We start from the raw sequence: 24,846 nt of genomic DNA on the forward strand, positions 1-24,846 counted from the left end.
TTGAGGTGCCAGTTCCTTACATGACTGCAGCACAAAGTAGTGCTGTTATATGCATCCACTGACTCAGAACAGGCAAATGGGAGAAGCTGGGTTAAAGAATAAAGATGAGAGATAAGTAATCCTGTAGGTTTAGCATTATAATTTAACTTAAGAAGGGCCAGATAGAGCTGAGCTTCATTCAACAACAAAAATGAAATAGCAAGAGATCAGTCAAAATAACTTACTACTGTAAGGAAGCTACTAATTGCTGACTAATCGTGGCAACTTATAAAGTCTCTTGGTGCTCATCCTCAGTTAAATATTTATAGAGGCTTATGGATTAAAACATAGATGTTCCTTTGAATGAATGAAAAACACATTCAAAATCATGTGGAACAATTACAACTAGTATTTATTAAAAACAGTGGACAAAAAAAAGCAAGCCTCCAAAAAGTATTCATCAACATCTTACACCATTGCCCACCCAGCACCACCAAAACATACAGTGCTACCAGCTCATTTCTCTTACAAAATATTCTGCTGATTTATGCTGGCTTCGTTATCTCTGTGCATAGTTTCAAGACTTTATAGTATAAACATGAGCATAAAATGGTACCAAAGTCTGTTCATCCGAAGCTTCCCATCGCTCTCAAACCAAGAAAGTATGTAGTGAAGTGTGCGTAAGTAGTGGGATGTGCGTGGCAGTCATGCGTGTGCTTTGTAGGCCCTCAAGTCCTTTGTGTGAGCTTTACAGCATGACAGCAAGCTTCTCAGAAGCTGAAGAATCATGCCCCAAAGCCTCATTTTATCACCACTGAGTTGTCTAGTTTCCTTTTAGTTCTCAAAACTGGCTGGAGGCTGGGTGAAGGCAGGGAGGACAGGGCACATTGTGCATGGTGGGGGTTAGTGCAGTGCCTGTGTGAGGCAGTACCTCAGCAGGTTCCAGACGTGCTTCCTTTTCCAGGGGCTTTGCTTGTGTGCCGAACGAGGGAAGCTGTTGTGCACAGCAGCTCCACCGATGAGTGCTGTCTCTCCTGGCTGCAGCGTGAGCTGAAATGCTTGGTGCTCGGTGCAGCCAGGCCACGTGCCCTGCAGGGGAAGGCTCCGCAGTGCCCCAGTGAGGCAGGCAGGAAGGTGCGTGGTGCACAAGGTGGCACCTCACAGAAGGTGGCACGGCGTCTTGGCTGTAGGCAGCCTGAAGTTCATCACTCAGCTTCCTCACACAACCTGGGAGCTGTGTGTTCCTCGATGCAGTCATAGGAAAGGTGAAGTGCTTTCTTCCAGTTACTGCTTTATAGCCTCCTTCATTAGCTAAAGCCAGTCTAGGTTTCTTCCTCCTTCATAAACTAGAAGGCAACTGGCTTTTGTGTTGTTCTTCAGTTGTGCTTCAGCTAGCAGAGATCACCTGGCAATCTCTTCAAAAGCAAGCATGGTTTAGCCTCTTCGGGAGCGAGGACCTGCAGCTTCTTGCCTGGCTTGATGCCACACAGGGAGATAACTAACTATTATCTCCTGTACAATGCTAAGTTGACTTACTATTGATTTACAGACAGATCAGAGACATTGATGGAATCAGGACTGTAATACTGAATGTAGGCATACAAATGGTTACAGAGCTGGGCACCTCTCTTATCAGGCTTTCCAGACTCTCTCCTCCTTTTCTGAGCTTGCTTAGCAGAAGCTGTAGCTGTTGTGTGCGCCTTACCTCAGTAACAAAGGAAAAGAATCAATCTGCAATGGACAAAGCTCCTTCTGTGTTAACTACTGTATGAGATTTGTAGTGCACAAGTAAATACATTTGTAATGTAACCTATTGCCTCCTCAGCTTAAACCTGTGCTAACTTTAAGTGAGCAGGGTGTGCGTGACTGGTATGTGCTTTCCTGATGCTCACGTTTTAACCTTATTACATGAGAAGCAACTACTTGCCAAGTTCAAGACTTTTCCAGTAACCTCTTTAACTTAGAGTTGTCTTTGACTCTGTGCGCATTGAAAGGGAACACCCTAAATCATATGGGAGCCCACATTAGCCATAAGCACTGGAAAACAAGTAAAACAAGGTTGAAGACATCCTCCTCTTCAGTGCATTTAAATTAATGTTTAAAAAGGATCCATCAATATTAACAAAACAATGTTGATTAATATCTAGGATAGTCAATTCTCAAAGCTATTTAGAGCTGCATGATATCCCCCCCTCCTCCCAGCTACTTAACGTGGGGCCACTTAAATGCTCAAAGGCCAGAAGACTTCATGAAAGCAAGCTAGAAAATCATGCAGGAAAACTCTCCAGGTGGGGCAACAGCACCTCTCCTGCTCTTCCAAGCAAGTGGCTACTGGTCTCAGTCTCGGTTTCAGCTGTCAGGACCATGCAGCTTGCTGCCTACTAGGAGCTGTGTTGTAGGAAGGAAAAAGTGGAACCTTCTGGGGCTTGGTGTGACAGCTTTGTCTAAAGTTAGGGCGAGCTGACACCTACTTCCATGCTTGGTGTAATTAAGCCCTTAAGCATGCAGACCCAGTGCCTCAATACATTCGAGTGCTAAGGTCAGAATGCTGCAATATGCTTCCAACACTGCAAAAATTACCTTTCAGATCAGCAAAATAATTCTTCTAACACCAGCAACCTTCTGTTTTAGATCATTTCACAGCATTCAAGGCAGAGAGCTGGGCAGCTGCCCTCTTTTTTTCTTTTGAAACTGACGGGTGGGTATTTCCCAACTGTGGGCAAGGGAAGCAATAGCAATGGAAAGGGACGGGAGCTGCCTCTCTGACCCTAGCTGTTCAACAGCTATAATCTCTGCTGTGTGGTAGGGTCCCAGAGCTGTTTTCTTCTTACTGTCACTATCTAAATTCAACTGGGGGGGGATGGAGGCACAAACAGACAGAAACAATTCGGAAATCCTAATCCTTGACTTAAAAATAGTTGTCAAATAACAGTACTTTCAGCACTTCCTTCGTTTCCAGAGCTCACAGTTGCATGGTGTGATGACAGCAGCTGTGAATATTTCACAGCATGAATAAAAAGAAACCCTCTGTGGTATAACTAGGAAGCTTTGTTCAAACTCATGGTGAGGACACTGAAATGAAACTACTGGCTGAGTGGAGAAGTCTGTCCTCTAAAAAAAACACACATCCTCAACAGCTGGGGTAAGTGGCTCCTCTGTTCACTCAGCAGTAAGCTCACAAGAGTTGTGTGGTATGCCTACTACAGCTGAGTGGCACAGGTTCTGTGAGCAGCTGTGTGTGAGCAGTGGTTACCTGGAGGGCTGGAGGTGTCTGGATATGCTCTAGGCCCTTGAGAAGTCTCCCCTCTGCCCACCTGTCTTACTGAGCAACTTTACCTCCTCGATCACGATGTCGTGAGTAACTGCTTTGCACATGTCATACACAGTCAGGGCAGCCAGGCTGGCAGCTGTCAGAGCTTCCATCTCCACGCCTGTCTTCCCCCAGGTCTGGCAGGAGCAGTGGATCACCACTGCGCACCGGGCCTCGTCCAGGCTCAGAGACACCTCCACATGGCTGAGAGGGATGTTGTGACACAACGGGATCAACTGGCTGGTCAGTTTGGCTCCCTGAATTCCTGCAATCTGGGCTACTGCCAGCACATCCCCTTTCTTCATCTGGTTCTGCCTCACCATCCCAAATGCCTTCTCACCCAGGCGGACAACAGCACCAGCAACAGCCCTTCTTCTGGAATCCGGCTTCCCTCCAACATCTACCATGGTGGCCCGTCCTTCCTCATCAGTGTGAGTCAAGTTATCTGAGGCACGAGGGGCCTCGGAGCAAGATGCTGAATCCCTGGTACAGAATTCAGATCCTGGACTTGCCTCTTTGAGCTGACAGTCCACAGAAACTTGGCCAACAGGAGAAGCCTCAAGGCACTTCGTGTCAAATGTGGAGCTTGGGTCCTTCTGGAAGACGCAGAAGCCTCTCAGCTGGGTTTGTAGAATTCCTGTCCTTATGTAGCACTGTTGCTCTGGGTGAGATACCGGCAGGATAAAGTGTCCTGAAAGTTTATTTTTCATTAACGCTTTTCCCCTTTGTTTGGATAAACTTGCTCTCAAAGTTGGCCAGTGGCTAGATGTGTGGCCCCACTGTTTTGAATTTGGGGGATGCTGCAGGGCATCTTGGCGTAGTGGGAATGACAGCAATGCAGGCTCTGAAAAAGAAGAGAAAAAAACATGAGGATGTGTTACTAGCCAGGAAGCTAAGTCAAGTCTGCAATAGCTGAGAACCCTGTCAGAGCACTGCTCGGGCCTTCCTGCAGTACAAAAACCTGAAGAAGCCTGCAACCATCTATTTTTCTCTCCTTTCTTACCAGTGCACCAAAACTTGTTGTTTTATTAACACAAACCCCAGGACTTAAAACACCTATTTCATGGTCCCTGACAAGAGGAAACAACTTGCCTTCAAAAAGCATCAACACTTCCTGAGAAACAGCAGCCAAGAAAGCTTAGAAGAACGCAGTCCTAAAGATAAGCAAGTCACAGCATCTCAGCATCCATTTGAGACTCTCCCAGTTCCAGTCTCCTTGTGAAAGCTTGGCATTGTAAGTACAAAACTCTAGCCCTCAGGTTCTTGGTTCCTCCTTTCCAAACACCTCCCAGCCCAGGCAGATACTTTTCCTGCTTCCTTCTCCTTCTGCAGAGAAGGGTCATGGCAGTGCTTGAGGACAGCAGGGACCAGAAGCACCATCTGCAACTGCACCATCTACAGCTCACGGGGTGGCTCTGTGATGGGAACCTTCCTTATTACTGCCAGCTCTTACCGCATTAATGACAGCTGAAGTTTAAGCACTGGAAAAATCACACTCCCCTCATTGACAGATTTTAAATCTACTCAGAGCTATGTTCCAAGTTGAGCTGGCATAGCTCCCAGCTGGCAGAGAGGTAGTAAGCCCTCCTGCCCTTTTCACCATTTAATCCCTTGGTTTTGGCATTTGCACAGGGATTAATGCCAAGTGTCAAGACAGAAGAAGTCTTTCACATGAAAGAAGTGATCTGTAAAAGAAGCACAGAGAAAGAAGTACAGAGGTAAGTGGCTAAGTCCTAGTTTCTCAACCTCACTGAGAACCATCCTTCTCTTCTCCTCGAGCCCCTGTTCTCTCTGTTCTACCGTGAGGAACTTGGAGCACCTTGCTGAGTTACCTCTACTGCTCAGACCTACAGCTATTATCTTGGACCATCCATATTGCAATAACAACGTGGGCAACACAGTGGCTGTATTCCTCACCTTTTTTGTTCCAAAAAACCTTGTTAGTCCCAGACACTGCCATAACAAGAGACTGATGCACTTAGCATCTTTCTCAACTAGAGTACCTTCCAACTGTTGATCTGAAAATGCCAATTATTGAAGTTTAATCAATCATTTTATATAGATTACTGCTGTGATTAAAGCATCTATACATTCAGGCAAAGGCACTTTCAGGCCCACAGCTGATGGCCTATCCACCACAATTAAGATTCTTGCAAGTGTAGTGGTAATGTGTTTATCCTCAGAGGAATAGGTTAAGTAAACACGAATGTTTTCAATGCAACACTGCTCTGCTGTAGAAGAAGAGAAAATTGTGCTTATTGTTCTTTTCTTTCCCTTTATATACAGCAGAGGCTAATCTGAACATTCCTTTAAAAAGCCAAGCACTCAAAGTACTCTGTTCTTCTGGTTTCCATGATTGGCTTCAAAGACTAAACCCCTGCAGAGTACCTTGTCTCTAGGAGAAGCTGGACTGTGGAGGCAGATAAGTACCTAGTTCCACAGGCTAAGCACAAAGCCACGGGAATAGGGAGGAAAGAGAAGTAATGTTTGCTCAGGTAGAGTAGGAAGTAAAAATACAGCAATAGAGAGCAATGCATGCAAGACATTTGTTTTTCCTAACAACCTACCTTTTCTTTGTTTTATTTAGTCATCTCCATCTTCACACCTTGCTCATATAAATAAAAAATGGATAATTATTTTCTACAGCAGTAGAAATAGTTTCAGTTGTATTATACAACTGAAACTATTTGACAAACTGCCTGTCGTTGTATCCTACTAACGCACATGAAAGTTAAGCATGTTAGATTCCAGCTAGCACCATGTCAAGGGTGGAAAAAAGAAGCCAGGAGCTCCTTAAGGATGAACTTTCCATAACTGAAGCGAACCTGTGAGAAGAACAACCTGCTGAAAAGACTAGTTCAGTGAAGGGAAATATGATACAAACCACATTACAGCAAAGAACCAACCAATTGCAGTGCAGGGTAGAAGTCAGCTTTGGCTTACTGGGACTAGCAAAACCAATCAGTGATTTCCACAGTGCTCATTAAGTTTCTTTAAATTAATTCCATTCTCCCCCCACTGACTACTTGCATGCCAGCATTGTTTGAAGTTTGTAAGTAATGCAAAACACCATTAGGAAATCTCCTACTGATTCCTCCTGTGGCACAGTGAGAGAGCCTCTGCTCATCTCCAGTTATGGACTCTGCACCACTGATGCAGAGACTGCCAGCAGTTAGTCTCAAAGCGCCCTGGAACAGCTGGGGAAGACCTGGACAGGCTCTTTCCTATTGTATGTTAGACAAAGTTAGAATACTTTTCAAAAGGCAGTTACATAGGTCTGATCTCTACATACCCAAACATTGCTACGAATGTTAATTTTGGAGTGTTTTTTATTTTCAAAAATCTTTTCCAAAAGCATCTTGAAAAAATTATGTAGGTTCCAGTCTACTGTCAGAAATTTAATATAGTATTTTCCATCATCTTTAAATTTTTTTTCTTCTTGCAACAAGTGAGTACACACTTTAAACAATAGTTCCTCTTTCCCCTTTTCCCGGAAGAATGTATTTTCCAGGAAAGGCAACAGAAGTAAAAGCACTAGGGTCTTGCTTTAGAAGACAACAGTTAATACATCTCTTGTAGCAAAGCAGAGACCTGCCAATTAATGCATGTTACCCTTCCCAGCACACCAACTTGTTTTAAAAGCTGTGTTTTCAGCTGCATAGTGGCTAACCTGCACCACAGCATCAATGGGAAGATGAGAGTTTGGGTTTGAAATTTAATGTTTCTCTTTCTTCCACCCTTGCTGTGTTTTTTCCTTTCATTGATTAAAATAACCACCAGAACAATGTCCAATACATCTCACAGAGCTAGCTCTCTCAAGCATTTCTTAAGTCAGCTGAAGATGACAGGTATTTGGAAAGATAGGCATAGTACAAAATAGAGAAATGTAGGCACAGAAGAGGCAGAAACACAGTGAAGAGTATTTGCTAAATCTGTAAGAGAATCCTGATTAGTGCTGCTTCAGTCATGGACAGAGCTTCAAGCAGAAGGGACAGTTAGCAAACATCTTTGCTAGACCTAACAAGGAAAAAAGCTCTTTCCCCCAAGGGCTGGTGACACAGCAGATACTACAGTTGAGGAAGTTATGCTCTGAGCCCTTGCAACATTAGGAGGCCATTTCAAAAGAAAGAAACTGCAGTTTCCAGATACCAAAGTAAAGAAGCAGGGAGATGAGAAAACTTGCATTTTTGTCATGTCCCTGCTTCTACATAATGTTATCAAAGTTGAATTTCTTAATTCAGCAATAAAAATAAGCCCTGCATCCTTTACGTTCATATTGCAATTTGGTAAATTTCATAAAGCTCACCCCAAACTGCCCTATTAGTTACTATATTGTTAAGTACAAAGGAAGCAGACAGGAAATAGGAAGCTGTTTCCCTTTGGAAAAAATAATACACTTAATGCACTTTCAAAATTAGAGAACACACAAACTGTGCTGTCAGTCAGAAGATCATATAAGGCCTGGTAGGAACACAAAACCTTTCCTTCTTTTCAACTTCAGCTTAATTTTAACCATAACTGCATTTTAAGAAACCCATTTCTCTGCCTAAACCTAAAGCAGAACTGTACACAAGTTAGAATTAAAAGCCCAATCCGCTCTGCTCCCCCAAAGACATAAACCAAACAAAAAATCATGGTATGTTTATTACGTACTGATTTGTCACCCACCAATCAGGATCATTGGACGGTTTTTCATCTGGGAAATGTTAAACATGCCTAGAAATAAAATAAGGAACACATAAAAATCCTAGCTTTTTAGGGTTTAATTCATGCATCTGGTTTATATATTTAGTTTTCTGCTCTTCACAGTGCAACCTGCACGCTAGGAAAACCAAAGCTCAATAAAAATCAAGGGAACTGAGGGAGGAAGAATCCAGCATGATATTTAAAAACATAGCTGCCACAGTCTCCAAGCATCCAGCTGCTATGTATCTATCGTACTGTAGAACCTTTTCAGAGAACGGTTTTCATCATCTGAATTACAGTTTATCTAGTACAGAATTCAAACAACTCAGGACTACCTTATTTCTTAACAAGTTACCTATATTAGTTCTAGGGGTAAGCTGTTAACAGCGTTCCTGTTCAAAGAGGTCTAATCACAAAAGGCCTCAAGGATAATACTGAGATTAACACAAGTCAGAGGAAGAAAGAAAGTATCAGATAGACGTCGTTGATGGCAAAAAAGCCTTTACCAGATGGGAGAACACTTCCTCCTCCTTCTCAAACCAGAAATGCAAAAAGTAATGGTCTGAAAGGAAAGGAATCAATCACACACGCCCCTTACCTTTATAAGGTACTATTTAATCTGGGTAAGAGCAACACATTTTGCAAGAAAATTTGTACTCAGGCTTACAAACTTCTTTTAAATTTGTTTGACGTATAAAAAAGCAAAAAAACAGCTGTTACTAACCTGGAAGAACCTGCAAGAGAAAAAAAGGGCCAAAGCAATTTTTTTTTTTAAAGTGGACTATTCCATGCTCATAAAGCCTGTTCACATGCAAGAGGTCAGAATTCCCAGCTGCAGGCAGATTACCAAAATATGTTTAGGCTCAGATGTGACTGAAATACAATTATATGGTATGGCTGTGACTGCATCATCATGGCCCTTGGGTCATTACTTTATACAGAGCACTAGAGTGGCTACACAGTTCTGGACACTCAAAAAAGGACTTACCACTTCTAGAAAGTAGTTGAACTGACAACTCAGTTTAACTTTAGTACTTATTTTACAGAATGCCAGCGTTTGGAAAAGAGGGATCCAGTACAACTCCACCAGTTTCTGCTTAGCTTTCCACTTTGCTGTTGTGATCATTAGCAGTGGTATTTGCACCTCTTTGAAGACAAAGATCAATCTGAAAGACTGCTAGACAGGCTGGGTTCCAGGTCTTGTGGAGGGTTAGGAAATTCAAAACTGGCATCCAAATTTTGGAGTTAATTGTATGACTGGTAAATGACCAACGTTCTAGTAGAAAACACTCTTTTATCAGATGGGAAAATTCTTTCCTTAACTAATGCAGCCTCATTCAAGAGCCTTTTCCTTCCCTCTTTTTTTCTGGAAAGTCAACACATCCCACTGCAATAGGCCACTGTTTGCCCTGGTCACTGCCATTATTTCTCCAATACAGCAAACGTACCAGCATGCTGTTTCTTCTTCCTGCCCACTGCTGCTCCAATGATTTCAACCAGCTCTTCCTGTGAGGCACCCGACCGTAGGTGATCTCTCAAGGACACTTCTGAACTCCCAAAAAGGCACACCTGCAGTCAACCCACGGAAACAAAAGAGAAGTGAGAAAGATTAGAATAAGTAGTCCTCCTGCAACACACAAGGTTTAGGTCAATGATAAGAGAGATTTCTGTGAAGTCACAAGTTTCTGTTCGGCTGCATGGCTGCAACCTAGCACAACACCATCTTCTTGCACAGACTCCTACAGCTGTCAGGCTCTGAAGGTGACACCATAACGCTGTTCGAAAGGTTGGTGTTCTGGCTGGTAAGCAAGCAAAGAGAGCCAGAGCAGCTCTCCATGATCAGCTTTAAGGGAGGACATATCCCAGTGATTACTTGTGGCTAAGGACAGCATGAGCTGAACCCATAAAACAAACATTTCACCATTAGTAGGACTAAGTGTAACTGCCACTTGATAACATAAAGCAGTGGTTTACTAGGCTAAAAAAATAAGTAATTCAATACCAGTAGGATCAACGCAGTGAGATTAGGAAACTTATGCTAGCAAGTCAGCACAGTACTCTGCTAGCATTGTGAAGTAATGCCGTGAAAGTACTCATCCCTTTCACTAGTCTGATACTGGGGAAAGAAGCCACGGATACATGACAGACAGCTTACTAATGAAGCCAACAACCATGTCCTTTCTTGGATTCAGATTTTAGATGCTGAGCGGTTTCTGAACACATGTCCATGCTGATCCTAATGCTAAACCATGAGTCACTTTGGGGATTCAGTTTTTAATTACAGCAGTAATTTTAAAGCAGAGCAATATAAACGTGTCTTTTGTAACTTTTAAAATGTGACTGCATCATCAAAACCTTGTGTCATTACCCTCGACAAAGCACTAGAAAACTGACTACACATTTTTGCTCAATAATTGGTCCTGAATCAATACACCATACCCTCAGAGAGGTGGAAGGCAAAAAAACAAAAAGGGCAATTTACCTGGAAATTTAAATGGGAATTATGAATCCCTTAACATCACTCACCTGCTGCTTAAGAGTCTCTTTCTGGGGGTGAAGCAGTCTAGTAATAGTTTTTTGAGCTCACCACCTGAGACAACTCATTTATTTTAAGAAAGTGGGACAGAGAAGTGTATATTTCCTGTATAAAACCCTTCCAATAAGTCTCATTGAAGTGAACTAGTAAGTTAAAAATAAAAAGTGTGACAGAAAACTGAAACAGTAACCCACTGGTAAGCATGGCTACCTTTCAGAGTCATGCTTGACTATACAAGCCTGACTTCCTCAAAAAAGAGAATCTACTGACACAACCCTATCTAAAATAGAAAGTGAGCTTTTATTAAATTTAGTTCTTTTTCTCCTTTAGCCGAGCAGATTCCATGCTGGCAAATGCCGATATTATGCAGCAGAGCACTTCTTTGACTATCAACTCTCATAGTCTGGCTCCAGTTTATAGGATAGCTGCTCTTTTCTTTCCCCTGCTCTCTCTCCAGACCTCATCAGTCCACTTTCCATACAAACCTCAATTCATCATCCTTCTAGTTCTATTTTTAGGGTTCTGTTGTTCTCTGTCATGCAGCTAAGGTTCAGTTCTATTATTACTGCATGTCATCTTTTACAAGTATTTCTCAGTTACCTCAAACTAAAGAGTTTTGAAGAGGTTTGGTCTATAGAAGAAAAAGCTTTATGGAGATTTTCTTTCTCTCTCTCCATGTCCACACACAGACAGCCTGAAAAGTTTACATAACCTAAGCTCATTGGGCCTTCAGGCTGCCTCGGTCATCTGACATTAGACAGCGGCACAGCTGTTGTCAATATCAGGTGACAATGTGTAATTGCCAATTTTTAATTGAAAACTTTAATTTTTCCTCAGAAACTGCCAGTTTTAACGTGGCAGGAAATGGTTATCCCTCCCCTTTCTACAGCCGCTGAGCAAATGTACAGCCTGCTCTTGAATGAGAAGAGTTCCAAGATGATGTTTGGTGAAACAGGACAGGATCCTTGGGGAACACAAAATCCAAGCCCTAACAGCTGCTTGGATCTTTATTTTTCTCTCTTAAGTGGGAAATCATCTGCTTGTCACATGTTTAAGATGATTTTGAATAAAAGATTTAAATAAATGTTTATATTTACTGGCCTTGAAACCAATGTTTTACAACTGAAGTTAGCTATGTTAGCAAAACAGAAACCAAAAAACGTGATGTAACATTTCCCTAACAGTCCAGGAAACTTGAACAGGAACACATACTGCAACAAACTGAAGGACAGATAAGCTGGAGTTCAGAAGGAAAGATGCTTAATTATTACCAGCTACCTTACATCCCTGCTACTTTTGAGGGAAAAATTTCAACACCAGTTCAGGTTCACGAAAGCAAAAAGAGAACCATGTTTCACCACCAACCTTCAGGTTCCCATCTGCTGTTATCCTCAGCCGATTGCAGGATCCACAGAAGTGCTCTGACATGGAGGTGATAAAGCTGATTTGTCCCTGGAAATGTGGCACCTTATAACTCTAAAGAAATGCAGGGGAGAAAAAAAAAAGTTTATATTAGACTCCTCATTTTTAAAAGCTCCATGTGCCCAAAGACCAGAAGACACTTCATTGGTTCTAAGGTCACGCAAGACAAAAAAACAAAGTCAGCTTTGTCAGGAGTTCCAGTCTATTCTGCCCTTGCCTTTCTCCTGGGAATTCATAAACTTGTTACATTTGCTCTTGTAGTTATCAACTGGTAGGTGATGCTAAAATGGATTTTCTTACTCAGACATGAGATACAGATTCACATAGGCTAGAAATTCCCAATGTGACACTGCACACTCCAAAGGAATGTTATTCCACTGAACAACTGGTTCATCAGGCTTATTAACGTTTATTCAGACACACAAACTTGGACTGCCAGAAGTTTCAAAAGCTGTGAATACAGGATATAATCCTGCCGTTCTTTATATCCGTCCAAGGCATCTAGTGAACTTATTGTGTTTCTACAGGTAAAGATTATGACCAGTGTTTTAAGTAGGAGCCAAACCACATGCAGGCACTCATCCCACCAAAATCCCACAATTACTACACTCAGGTTTTTTTTTTTTTTAATTAAAACAAAACAACTTTGCTTGTCAAATATAAATGCTGAATTTGTCAGAATTAAGTAATGTGGGGCAGGGAGAGGGGAAAGAGTGGGGGTGCATTTCATATGTTCTTTGTCTATCCCCACCTTGGCTGTGCTGGAAGCTTCACAGGGCAATTTCTCCAATTCAGGCCATCGCTGTTTAATTGTATCAAGCATTTCTTTGTAGCTCACCATCTTCTTGAAGTTCCACTTATTGCCTAGAATTAAGAAAACCAGCATAACTTTAGATTGTGGATTGTATTTTAATTAGAAAAGAACCACCTTTGCATTTCTCCACAACTCTCAGTTTTCCCTGTAGGCATCCCAGTCCCAAGTAATCCTGCTACTAATCCTTCTCCAACATACCTAGGGAAGACACACAAGCTGTAAAAGAAACAACATAAAACTTAAGGCAATTCCTAATTCCCCAAAGGAGCTCATCAGAACTTCTGGAGACAAGCCCAAGAAGTAAATAGCCCCAAGCAAATTCACATATACCCATGGCACACCACATGCCACAAAAAATCTCAGAGGATTGTTTACCATCAAAGGGCATGTATTCTATGAACCGCACATCCAGGGGAAGATCCTTTGTGAACTCCACAAAGCCCAGCAGTTCATCCTCATTGAAGCCTCGCATCACCACACAGTTTACCTGCAGGAAAAGCAGACACCTGAAATTAGTGAGCAGAGCATGACTTCCTTACATTTTACAGAAGGCTTTGTAGTCCTTGCAGAACACAAGGTAGATAGAAAGAACAATTTATTTTGAAAGAAAAAATGAATAGAGAAGTTAGCAGGACTGAAATGGTATAGGCAATTGTTTCTGTAATTTTTTGCATCCAATCTAACAATTTTTGCCACACTAGTTAAAGCTACATAACACAGAGACTGTCTTAGCCATCTAATGCATGATAGATTTGCTGTCTAAAACGACAGCTTCACTCCCCAGTACTACATTGTACAGCTTCTGTAAAAGCACTGGCAGGGGAGCTTCTATAGCACTCTTTTCGGCAGACCACAGGAAAATGCTCCAGACCAGGATAAATTCACAGAGCACTCCGCACTCATAGGCTGCAGGACAGCTAGCTACGCCTCCCTCCAAAGGGAGATTAAAACTGAGCTTTTTTCGCTATCCTCATGAACAGTCATAGAATCATAAAGGTCGGAAAAGACCTCCAAGATCATGAAGAGCCTCAGGTTCTCTCCACTTTACCTGAAGAACAACAGACAATTGAAGTTACTAAAATACTCCCTGTTAGCAAGGCAGACAAGCGTAGAATGCCATAATTCTTACAGTCTTGCAGGAAAAGCCTAAAACCTAGTTTAATTTCAAGTGTTGTTCATAGCTTTATAGCCTAAGCCACTTACACATATTTGATCTTACAAAACACTGGTGAAACAGAGGGGAACCACAGCTGCAAAACTGCAAACAGCTGAGTTAGGTGAAGTTTCACATTACAGTTAAGCAGCTCTACCTGCACCACCAAAGCAGAACTCCCTTTGCCTGTCTCTCACACTGGCACTCCTCAGAGTCTGCTGTGAGCAGCTGAAGGAGATAAACCAGGAGAAAATTTATGTCCTTCTGCAGGGTTGTTTTCTGCCTGTTAACTCCCTTGGCAAAGTTCACAGCTGGGTCAGACAAATGCCAACTCAACACAGGGGGTAGGAGGAGGTAAGCACAGAGCAGGACCACCCTGGAGCCTGTAGCTAGGCAGTCAATAAATGGGCTTTGTGGCAGCGTGAACCCGTATCCTCAGCTGCCTCAGATAATATGAACTTCCCCATCACCTCGTGATGTGATCTTCAGACTTACCAAAAATTATTCAGAGAGGTGTGGGGGGGAACAAATTCCTCATCAGGTGAGCTGTAACTTTTATCACAAGTTACGGTAACACAACAGTTCCAGAGTAAATAAGCATTGCCTTTACCTTAACAGGACGGTAGCCAAGTTCAGTAGCTTTGTGGATTCCTTCCATTACCTTGTGAAAGCCTAAGATACAGAAAAGATAAAATCATTTTTCTTGTATAAAAACAGAACACAAAAGAAGGTAAAGGACAAAAGGATGACAAATAAAAAACAATCCAATTCAGAAGGTATGGCTTTAAAAGTAAGAAGAGCTGCAAGTACAGAGATTTTTTAGGGAAACACTCTCCTTCTCCTAAAGGCTGCCAGTGTTACTGTGGTCAAGTCAGTGAGATCGATTTTTTTAACTAGTAATTTGTGCCAAAAATATTGCGATGCTTTTTTGCATTTTTGGACATCCATATATCATTAACATATGACTCTCCAGTTCCCTATACTTCAGCTTTGCCTTGTATTATGTCCTTCTTAAAGGGAGTGGCAAACATTTGTGAATTGCCTCCAGATGCAATGAAGAAAGAATACTAAATTCATGTTTAATTTGATAATAATAGCACATGTGTCTTTGCTAAAACAACAGAATTTCACTGGTCTAAATCGGATACTTACAGCGTTGCTAAATTAATTTAAAAGGATCTTTCTAAAAGTGCACGTGGGAAGGAGAAGAGTTAGGAACAAACAAAAGCCCCCCAGTTCCCTGTACATCCCTACCTACAGATGAAATTGGCTTCCCAAAGCTATTGACGATCCTTTAGAGCTCACAAGCAGCGTTTTACAGGATCATCATTTTATGACTGCTTCAAACATGTGGATTTGGTGACCACGATGTGGGGGGGCATGGGTCAGAGCATTTAGGAAAGCAACTCAGTCGGCCTTTGACCCTTGAAAACAAATTAAATACGTCAAAAGCTGCAGTGACTTCAAGGAATGAAGTGCCCAGAGTCACACTACCCTTTAGCATGGTCTATACCTGTCAACTGCTCCCAGACACAGAGATAGAGTTAATTAACAGCAAGTACTTTCTCCCCTTACATGCACCTCCTAAACAGGGAAGAAAAAAAAAAAAGGAGGTACGTAATTTCACGATTCCAAAGGCCTTTAGGGAAACCTCTTAATCACCTCATTCAAACCACACCTTCTGTCAACTTTAAAGTTAAGACCTTTCATTGAGATATCACTTTTAGATTTGACATATCGCTCCTTCCCTGCCACACTCACCAGGTGGCAGAGAAACAAGGTGACGGTAGCAAGAATGAAATAGAAAGCTACTGACCATTGGGTATGTTTCTGGTGAGTGGATGTGCACAGCTGCTAGTATTGTGTTTGTGAACATCTCTCCTAACCAGTTAAGTACTAGACTGAGCACCCTTCCTCTTTTGCACTCCAACCTCAGGTGACAAACCACTGTATGAGACTGAGCAACTTCTCCCACAGCTGTAGCCTCCAACAGCAAACAGTTTACATATGCTAGCAAAAGGGCAGTATCTTTTAGAAGCTTGTGCTGATAATCCCTGCACTGTTGCTATTCATACCTTTTTATGGGTAGGTCCATCACCCTCCTTTCCCTATCTCTTATCTAGTGGAAATTCAGGTTCTTTGGTGAGAAGATCATAGCTTCAGTAAAAATAGCTCACTTAATAATCTGTGTGTACGTGATACTGGATGTGTTCCAGATCAGAACAAAAAGGAGAGACACATAGCTTTCACTTAACTGCTTCCTGGTTGGTAAAGATATCAAGCACGGACACGGGAAAACAGAAGATGCTAACCATTTTATGAACAGGTCACAATGCTACTCCTGGATCCAAAAAGAGCTGAAGAGCAAGGAGGGGACAGTAAAGTTAACTATTGCAAACAACTGTTTGAAGTTATAACTTGTCACCCTTCTCCATCACCTACTTGTCTTGCATACACCCAGGAAGTCTGCAGCACTGGTGGTAGCTTTCCTTCCAGTTAAACAAGTTTGTGAGCTGAATATGGCACGAGAGATGACACCTTGCTGTAAGCGCATCCCAGAGCCACGAATGGGATCACAAAGCTCTGCAACAGCTCAGAAAACCTTACGTGCAACTTCAGGATTGCAGAAAGGTGAAACTGAAATCAACTAAAAAGGACAGAAAGCAATCACTAGCGAGCATCAAAAACCCCAAACAAGTAGGCATGTAAAGGTATGGAAGAAGACTACAGCTTGCATCCAAATTAGTGTTCTAACCAGTTCAGTCTCTTACCTCTTACTACTCTAGCACAAGAATGCTGTTTATAACAACTGTCAAAAACCTCTACCAAAAAAACCCTATTTTGATTAACAACCATTATGAGCTTGTTTCCACTGAAAGATTTAAGGAGCAGGGTAATTATTTAAAATAAAAAATTGATGGAGTAATAAATAAATTCGTAACTATATTTCATATTTTAAAGTTAACTATTTTCTATTTTTCTTTATGGAAAGCTGTTAAGAGTTAATTTGTATTGCCACAAAGTACTGTGGCAATGGAATTGCAAACAGAATAAATCTGAAATATTTCAAAACTTGAGAGCAGAAATGAATGGTAGATGTCATTGTGTCAGGAAAGACTGTCCAGACAGAAAAAGTTCTCAACATTTTGTTTCACGGATCAAAACTACAACCCACCCCCTGCTCCAGCCAATAACAATTTTCAGTATTTTCATCTTTTCAGATTTCTTCTGAAGCATAACCTTAGCCAACTTTAGCACAGTTACAGTGCTTGTAAGCAGGATTCTGCAGAGATTCTTCACCACATCCAGAACTATCCCATGTGGGACAACACCTCCCAACATTTCATCCTTGCAAGAACAAAGGATTCGAGCCAATGTTTAATGATCTAATTACAGTAAAATATCATCTCATTTTCTTTGTACTGAACAAAAAGAGGGGACAGGCTGTGAAGCAGGTTAGACTGGCTTCATGCAATGCCAAATATTTTTCATTTGTTCATCCCTTGGAAGGTAGTAGATAAGAAATAGCAGAAATATTATGGTCCTCTAACTTGCTTTCACTCATCAGTGATCTCTCTGATCATTTCACAGCTGTTCTCTATACCCCAACCATTTGGGAATAAAAGCAGGTGTAATGCAGGTCACCTGCATTAACGATACAAAATCAAAACCTTAGAATGAGTTTCCAGAGGAGCAGAAAAAATTACTTTAAGTTTCTTGAGTTCCTGGGTAGCTCCACTTAGACGACACCTTTGCCTTCCCCAGAAATTACTGGACTGTTGGAGTCTATGACCAGGAATCCCTCTCACCTTAATACAGCTATATCCCGAAGCCTCTGGAACTGCCACACAAGACAGGGTAGCACAGTACGGCAGACGCTTTATTCTCTGCTCATTCCGTACTTGGAAATCTCCTATTAAATAAAAACCCTCAAAAACAATTAAAAATATTTTTTACATAATTTCAGCCCTTAACAAAAGGAAAAGAAATATATAAAATCACTCAGCAATACTAGTTTTTACCTGATCTTGACTAAAAAAAAAGGTATCTGATTTGGAGTCTTTATTTTCCTCTTTAAAAAAATACTGACTCAGAAGTTTCCCTGTTCATTCTCTACGCTATTTATGTGAGCAATTTTACTCTTTGTGGTTTAAGTCCATTTTTCTTTAAAGAGGGGAAGAAGAGAACATTTATGTAAGTAAATATTTGCCACTGCAGCAGCAATGAGGGGCCTGTTCCCAGTAAATGTCACAAATCAGGTAACATTCAAATGCAGACAGCAGAGGAAAAGAGCACAGTCAACACCTGCTTGTGATTAGACACTCCCAGATATTTCTCTGCATGCCAATTATGCCATGACACAATCACATTAATAAAACAGCCTAAGCTGGAAGGATACCGTTCCAGTCAGATTTGTGACAGGAACAGATTTCTGCACTGTGAAGTAGAAACCTGAAGAAGCACTCCCAAAGAGACTGTAGACAAGAACCCCTTTCTACACCTGTCAGCAGAAATTCAATTTGATAGCGGAGTGATTCTGTGAAATGTTGAAATTACTTCTCACAGCATCCCAGATTTGTTCAGCTCTTGCCACATACACTTAGCTTAGGTTGTTGCACCATCTAGTGGCTATCTGGAAGTTTTGTCTGAATTACAAGTTCACAGACAGACAAAAGTTGCATTACTACACAGAAACAGAACAATACAAAACCGTACCAGTTTTAGGCTGGAAAGAAGCCCAAACATTTATGGCTGAACTTCATGAGGAACTTTAGGATTCATTTAAACAAGAATGGGTAACACTGGACACATCTAAGCATTTTTGAAACTGTATCTGGAATTACTAACTCAATCAGAGAGAAGTTACAAAGCTAGCATCCCTCCTCAAGTGAACCCAGGCACACTTTACTTTTAGTCCTATTAAAATGTAGTGCTGTAGGGAACACCACTAATCACAAATGAAACCACAGCTGGCACGTCCCAAACATAACTTTCAGAAACTGCTGCTATTTGTGACAAAAAAATTAATTTTTGTGGCATATTAGTCCTTGGCTGCTATAGCGGGAAATCCTGCTCTTTGAACAGCGTTAAAGAACAGCAGCATGAGACCAGCACAAGATTTGCAGAGTCCTCTTAATTTCCATTACTAACTGTTACTCAGGCAGTTACTGGCAGCTGTAGGCACAGCCCCGCTGCCTGTTGCTGAGCTGAGCCTCTCTGCCTCTACCAGCTCTGACGGAAGAGGCTCTGCCTCTCTAAGGGCTGTAGAAAGAAAGTCACCATCAAAATTGCTCATGGAGGTTGTTTTCCCTAGCCTCAAAACGATAGTAACTCATTTCTCTCCCAAAACAACTGAGTGTGAAAGACATACAAAGCAACTCACAACATTACTACAAGTGTTAACAACATTGCCTTAGGTGACAAGCCTATACCTTTCCTCCGGACAATGAACTCATATTTAGCTGGGACCAAAGTATCCAGGCTAATGTTAACGGCATTCACGCCTGCCTCCTTCAGTCGGGGCAGCAACCTGGCTAAGTTGATCCCATTGGTTGTGATGGCAATGGTTTTCAGCCCTTCTAGCTTGTTCAGTTGACCTAGGAAAACAAGACACAAAGAAAAATAAAAGGAACACTTTAGAAAATGTATTAATTCAACTGTAAGATACACGGAAAAATCCAAAAGATTTATGAAACAAAGGAATTCACTGAGGGTGTGTGGAAACCAAGGACACCAGCATTTCAGCCTTTGTCCAGCTGTGCTGGTTTAAGAGACCCATTTTAACACAAATCCATTTCAGAAGGTATAAACGACAGCAGTTTGTTGTAAGCAAAACTGGTTATAAAGAACACTGAAAACACACACTAATTTTGTTCTTTCTGAAACAGCTACTTCAGTGTTAGAAGGCCTCTGATCTCCTTTACCACCTTTTCCTCAATCTAGCCCTGAAAACTGAATTCTGTGCTCTGTAACAATAATAATAATAGTAATAAGCCATCCCTTTCACACCTGGCACCTGCAACTAGCTGCATTTATGTAGCAACATTTATCCTGTTATGCTTCAGAAAAAACAGTCCTAACCTAGAGGTAGCTGCCAGCATTAGTGACTTTAAACTGCTGAAAGAAATAGCATGTATACTCCCAACCAGACAAAAAAAGGTCAGCATATCAGACTGTTACAGACAATCTGATGCAGCAACATCCAGTGGACAAAAGCATTTGCACTTGACAACTGAAATCTTTCCATTACCCACAGAGGCACCCCAGCCAATTGAAGAGGGCTAATGCAAGACACTCAAAACAAAAGAAAACCACAAAAGAAACAGTTAACAGCATGAGATTAAAAAATAGCTGCCTCCTCATAAACTAGATGAGGAAATCCTCAGCATATCAGATTTCCAGAAGGCAGTCTTTCAAACCCCCAGTTATCAGTACAAGAACTAATAGGAAAAAAAAAATCCTAAACCTCCTAAACCACTCGCGGAAGCATAACCAAAGCAGTCATTTTCTTTTCTTATTTTCCCTCCTCCTCCCTTCTCTCATAGAGCCAACTCTAATTACATGAAAAATATTTTAAGAACCCTTATTCTTGGGGCAGCTTTAGTTACAACACAAATATTTCACAGTCCCTTCTTCACTGCCTATTTTACCTCTATTTGTTCATGCTGATAAGGGTTTTACTTCTGCTTTATTTCATTTCCCAGCTGCTCTCAAAAGCATTCAGCCTAAGCTTCGCCCAGAAGTCTGGAACGGGACAAGCAGAATGACACCAAGGATGCTGAAGCTTACAGCAGCAGCGTTTTGCATCATGATTAAGAGCCCTGTAAAGATATTTAGAGCCTAATGTCGTAACAGAAGAGCAGTCTTTACTGACAACTGATTTTTCCTGGCATGTTTCTACTCACCTTGCAAAATCCTCCCCATTGACCAATAACAACCTTCTCCTGGAGGATAAGTGCTATTGGCCTAAGTTTGCAAAAAAATCATTTAGCACTAGCTAACATTAGTAGGTTTGTCTTTTTGACAGGATGGGATACACTCTACAGTCAGGGGAAAGGACACAAACACCACTACTTTCATTTACAGCCTCAGAACACGCAAAATGCTTAAACTCCTAAGAGAGAAGAAAAAACTAGCTGCCATACAGGCTTCACTGCAAGAAATGTAAAACGCATAAAGGCATAGAATAAAACCAAACCCATGCTGCAGCCTTAAAATGGAAATTTTTTTTAAAAAAGGCATGAGCTCTTTAGGTCACTTAGTGCAGGCAGCAGCTCTCATCAATGCATTTTCTTCCTCCCAAGCCAGGATGAGATATAGGATGAGGCACTGGAAATACACTAATATGCAGAACCATCTGTAATAATTTGGATAGAACCCAACTACGAGAAACTGGAGATGGAGACCTAGCACTATGACCAACAGGTTAAAATGAACCAGTCATTACACTGTTTAGGCAAGTGGCACATCTGCAGTTGCTTTTTTTCTTGTTGTTGTTGACCTCTAATTTCAAAACGGATTAAAGAGATTTCATAATGTTGTAACTCACCTTTTACCTGTTTAAGTCTGGTTGCTGAGTGCTTTAGCAACAATCAGTATTAAGCAAATGCAATCGATAAAACTATCAAGTAGAACAGGAAACAGAACAGATGCTATAATTCAATAGCATGAAGATAAAAACTTATTTGTGCAGCTCAAGCCATCAAGTAAAGCCTTTTACATTTACATTTTCAGTTAAAATCAGAAGCATCTCCTTAAACACATGAGTTTCTTATATATTCTCCTCCAGCAGTTTATTCAATTATATTTCTCCTGACTGAGCCCAGAAAAGGTATTTTTATCTCCTAATATGTGCATTAACAAATCTACCCTGCACAGCATCACTCTGGAAATATGTATGCTACTATAAAAAGCCCGCCCTGGAAAATGATTTTGTCAGTGGAGAGCTGCACTTCTCAGATGATAATAAACAGCTCCCACAGGTTAAGCCCAGAGCTAATTTAAGTTTAGAGTACCCCAAGGGAGATAGATTCCACATTCCATTATCAGCCGCTTCAGAAAAGTCTCAAACAAATGTACGTAGTTTTGGCAGTCACTAGGAAGTGATAGCGTTAGCTGCTGAATCAGAGCTCATGTATGTGCACGCAGTAAAAGGTGACTTGCAATAATCTAAAGGAATTGTAGATGGCCTCTCAACGGCCTCGTCTCCTACAGTACCTTCAAATCACTTTTGTTCATTGAAACAATAGCAACAAAAAGCTCGAGTCTGAGAATTAGGAAAATATGGTAGTAATAACCTAGCATTAATATTCATGAGCTTTATTGGTGTTCCACACGTCATTTATGGTTAAGAGAGATGCTTGCTGAGAACAGACCTAGCTTAAATCTCAATGCAATTCACCACCTGAGGCATTGTAGCTAGCTTCCATAAACCATCTGCAATGACAGATGTGGCTGGGACTTGAATATCCATACTCTAGGAAACATTAGAAACAAGTCAATAACGCAATTTTGAAACCTCCAGTTTTTACAGTCTAATGTATGCTTTTGGGCAATAAACCCATGAGTCTTAGAAAGGCTGTTTTAAATATCTTTTTTCATGTTCATATACATGTAATATTGTAATACAGAGTTAAAAGTAAATCAATTGACATGTGAATACTCATTTCAATGAAAATTTAGAGTGAAATGGTCAGTGATTTTGCTACTACAATCTTACCATGGCTAGGTTTTGGTTTTTAACCATTCTGGGATTCTAAAGCTGACGTTCCACTAGTTTGAACATTTTCCTGTATGATACTAATACATGAAGACCACAGTAAGCATTTACTAACCATTTTTTCCAATATTGTGGGCCTTCAGATTTTCAAAAATATTATCATTTGACACTATTTACTATGTAAACTACTTTCATACAAGAGCATTGAGACTGGAGTTAGAGGGCCATCACTTATGGCAAATGCTAGGAGTCTTCAATGAGCCTCTAGGAGGAGCAATTCATTTACTCCAACATACAATTAACAGCGTAGAATATTTTGCACTTCTTGGCACTCCAACAAAAAAGAAATGTAGGTCAGAGCCATGAAAAGCCACAAACAGACTTGCATGTGCCAAAATTCTATACACTGATCTTATCAGCAAGCTTGCTGAAGTCAGAAAGACCTGACCAGGGTAATGACACCTTAACAATGGAGACATATTTCAAAGAGTTATAAAACAAATAAACAAAAAATAGTCCTGCAAGGGCAAGTTGACATTAAACAAGGTGGTTGGAAATATGGGCATTACAGCACAGCAACATGAAAATTAATAGCACCACCCCAGGCTCTAGTAATATTTTAAATCTCAGACCGTTTCAGAAAACCTGAAGAGTTCAAATTCTTGACAATAGAGTTTGAATCTTAAGCCCAGTAGTTTCTTCCTATATAACTAGAAGTAGGCTTTTTAGAGTACAGTAGAACTGTGTAATCCGCTACAGCTCATATTTCAGACTAAATACTGAATTCAAAGACACTCATAGAATCACTAGATAAAAAAAAAGCAGAACTTCTGATTGTGCCTCAGCTTCCTTCTATGTCAGCCAAGTTTTTCCTACCAACCCGTTAAAGGAATCACAAATCCTATAATTCTGCTAGTCCTGAATCAGCACAATTTTTGCTTCTTCAATTCTTACCCAAGAACCAGAAAGCACGAAGTATAGAGACAGCTTTTGGCCTGCAGCAGTAGCTCATTTAATGAATGTACTATCAAGAAAAGTCCTCCTAAAGAAGCATAGCTCTTGACACTTGGGCACAGAATGGATCAAACATTTTCTTTTATTGCTTGCAGTACACTGCAACAACCTCGGGTTATAAAATAAGGCATTTATTTCTTGAGATACTATTACAAAGCAGAGATCTTCAGAGTTTGAGATGCCCACTTCTGGTACAGTTTTGTAATGATCTTGTGATAATATGGCTTCAATAAAACTGCATTTTTCAAATCTTGCAGGAAACATTTTTGGAATTGTTTTGCCTCAGTGAATTTTCCCCTAGCTGTTACATGTGATCTATTTAGTTTTGACAACTTTCTCTTGATCACAAACATGTGCACCACAGAACACAGTTGTAGAAGAGAATAAGCGTATATAGACTTTATTTTCTAAGTTTTTAACATGGCTGAGAAAAAAACAGCCAGGCTAATACAAATTCATTACAGAATGAACTAATGCAACAGTACAATCATCTTAATATCCATTACCTTTACCTCAAGATGACTAATTTCCTCTCATCTGTTAATAAAATGACCACTATGATTCTGTCAAAGTTCAACTGTGAACAAGAACACAGGCAGAATAATTAAAGTCCAGTGGTTCAAAAAGATCTGTCTCCCTCCTTTAGCCACAAAAATAAGTCTTTGAAAATGCTATCACTGCAGTAAAATAAATAAAACAAGCTTTTGATCGTTCCAATATCAATGGTTCAGAATTGTAGCAATGACAGAACTATACTGCATCCAACTGGCTACTCAATGTACACCTTCAACATTGGAGTGGTAGTGTTCAGTATAAAAAGCCATCAGCTACTGCTGATAAATCAAAAAGGTACAAGCACTAGTAAAGAAAACTGCACTAAATAGACAATGATATTGATTTCAATTCATTTTCATGCCAACACTATACATCCAGCTAAAAAAAGCTTTATTAAATTTTATAAGTCTGCTCCCCTTTTGGCTGGAAAAAGATGGCTAAAAATAATTACACCTTTTATTGCGAGAAACACAAGCACCATACTTCTTAAAAGGCACACAGAACTCTCAATCCTAAATACAAATAATTTATCACGTATGGGCTAAATACCCAAGAGGATGCTATTCCACAGAGTTCCAAAAAGGTGAAGTTAGTACAGGTTTGGGACTCCTCACAACCGAGATTCAAGCAGAGCTCAAGCCAGCTCACTCCAGCCACG

The 24,846-nt window shown here is 40.8% G+C and overlaps 1 protein-coding gene across 4 annotated transcripts in view; it reads right to left on the reverse strand.

Annotated features, from left to right (window-relative positions):
- Window positions 1-370: 370 nt before the first annotated feature.
- Window positions 371-24,846, reverse strand: part of MOCS1 (molybdenum cofactor synthesis 1) — a 32,529-nt gene continuing 8,053 nt past the window's right edge. For 2 of the 4 annotated variants that reach the window (XM_040554431.1, XM_040554433.1), the window contains exons 4-11: window positions 19,333-19,497; window positions 14,511-14,572; window positions 13,123-13,234; window positions 12,685-12,797; window positions 11,877-11,987; window positions 9,424-9,544; window positions 7,958-8,005; window positions 371-4,133 (exon numbers count right to left, since the gene is read on the reverse strand). In XM_040554431.1, the coding sequence (XP_040410365.1) occupies window positions 3,262-4,133; window positions 7,958-8,005; window positions 9,424-9,544; window positions 11,877-11,987; window positions 12,685-12,797; window positions 13,123-13,234; window positions 14,511-14,572; window positions 19,333-19,497 (1,604 nt within the window). In that variant the 3' untranslated portion in view covers window positions 371-3,261. Of the gene's footprint in view, window positions 4,134-7,942; window positions 8,006-9,423; window positions 9,545-11,876; window positions 11,988-12,684; window positions 12,798-13,122; window positions 13,235-14,510; window positions 14,573-19,332; window positions 19,498-24,846 lie in introns of all 4 variants that reach the window. The other 2 variants (XM_040554434.1, XM_040554432.1) reach the window with 2 other exon arrangements.

Source organism: Cygnus olor, chromosome 3 (genome assembly GCF_009769625.2).
Source record: "Cygnus olor isolate bCygOlo1 chromosome 3, bCygOlo1.pri.v2, whole genome shotgun sequence".
Taxonomy (NCBI): domain Eukaryota; kingdom Metazoa; phylum Chordata; class Aves; order Anseriformes; family Anatidae; genus Cygnus; species Cygnus olor.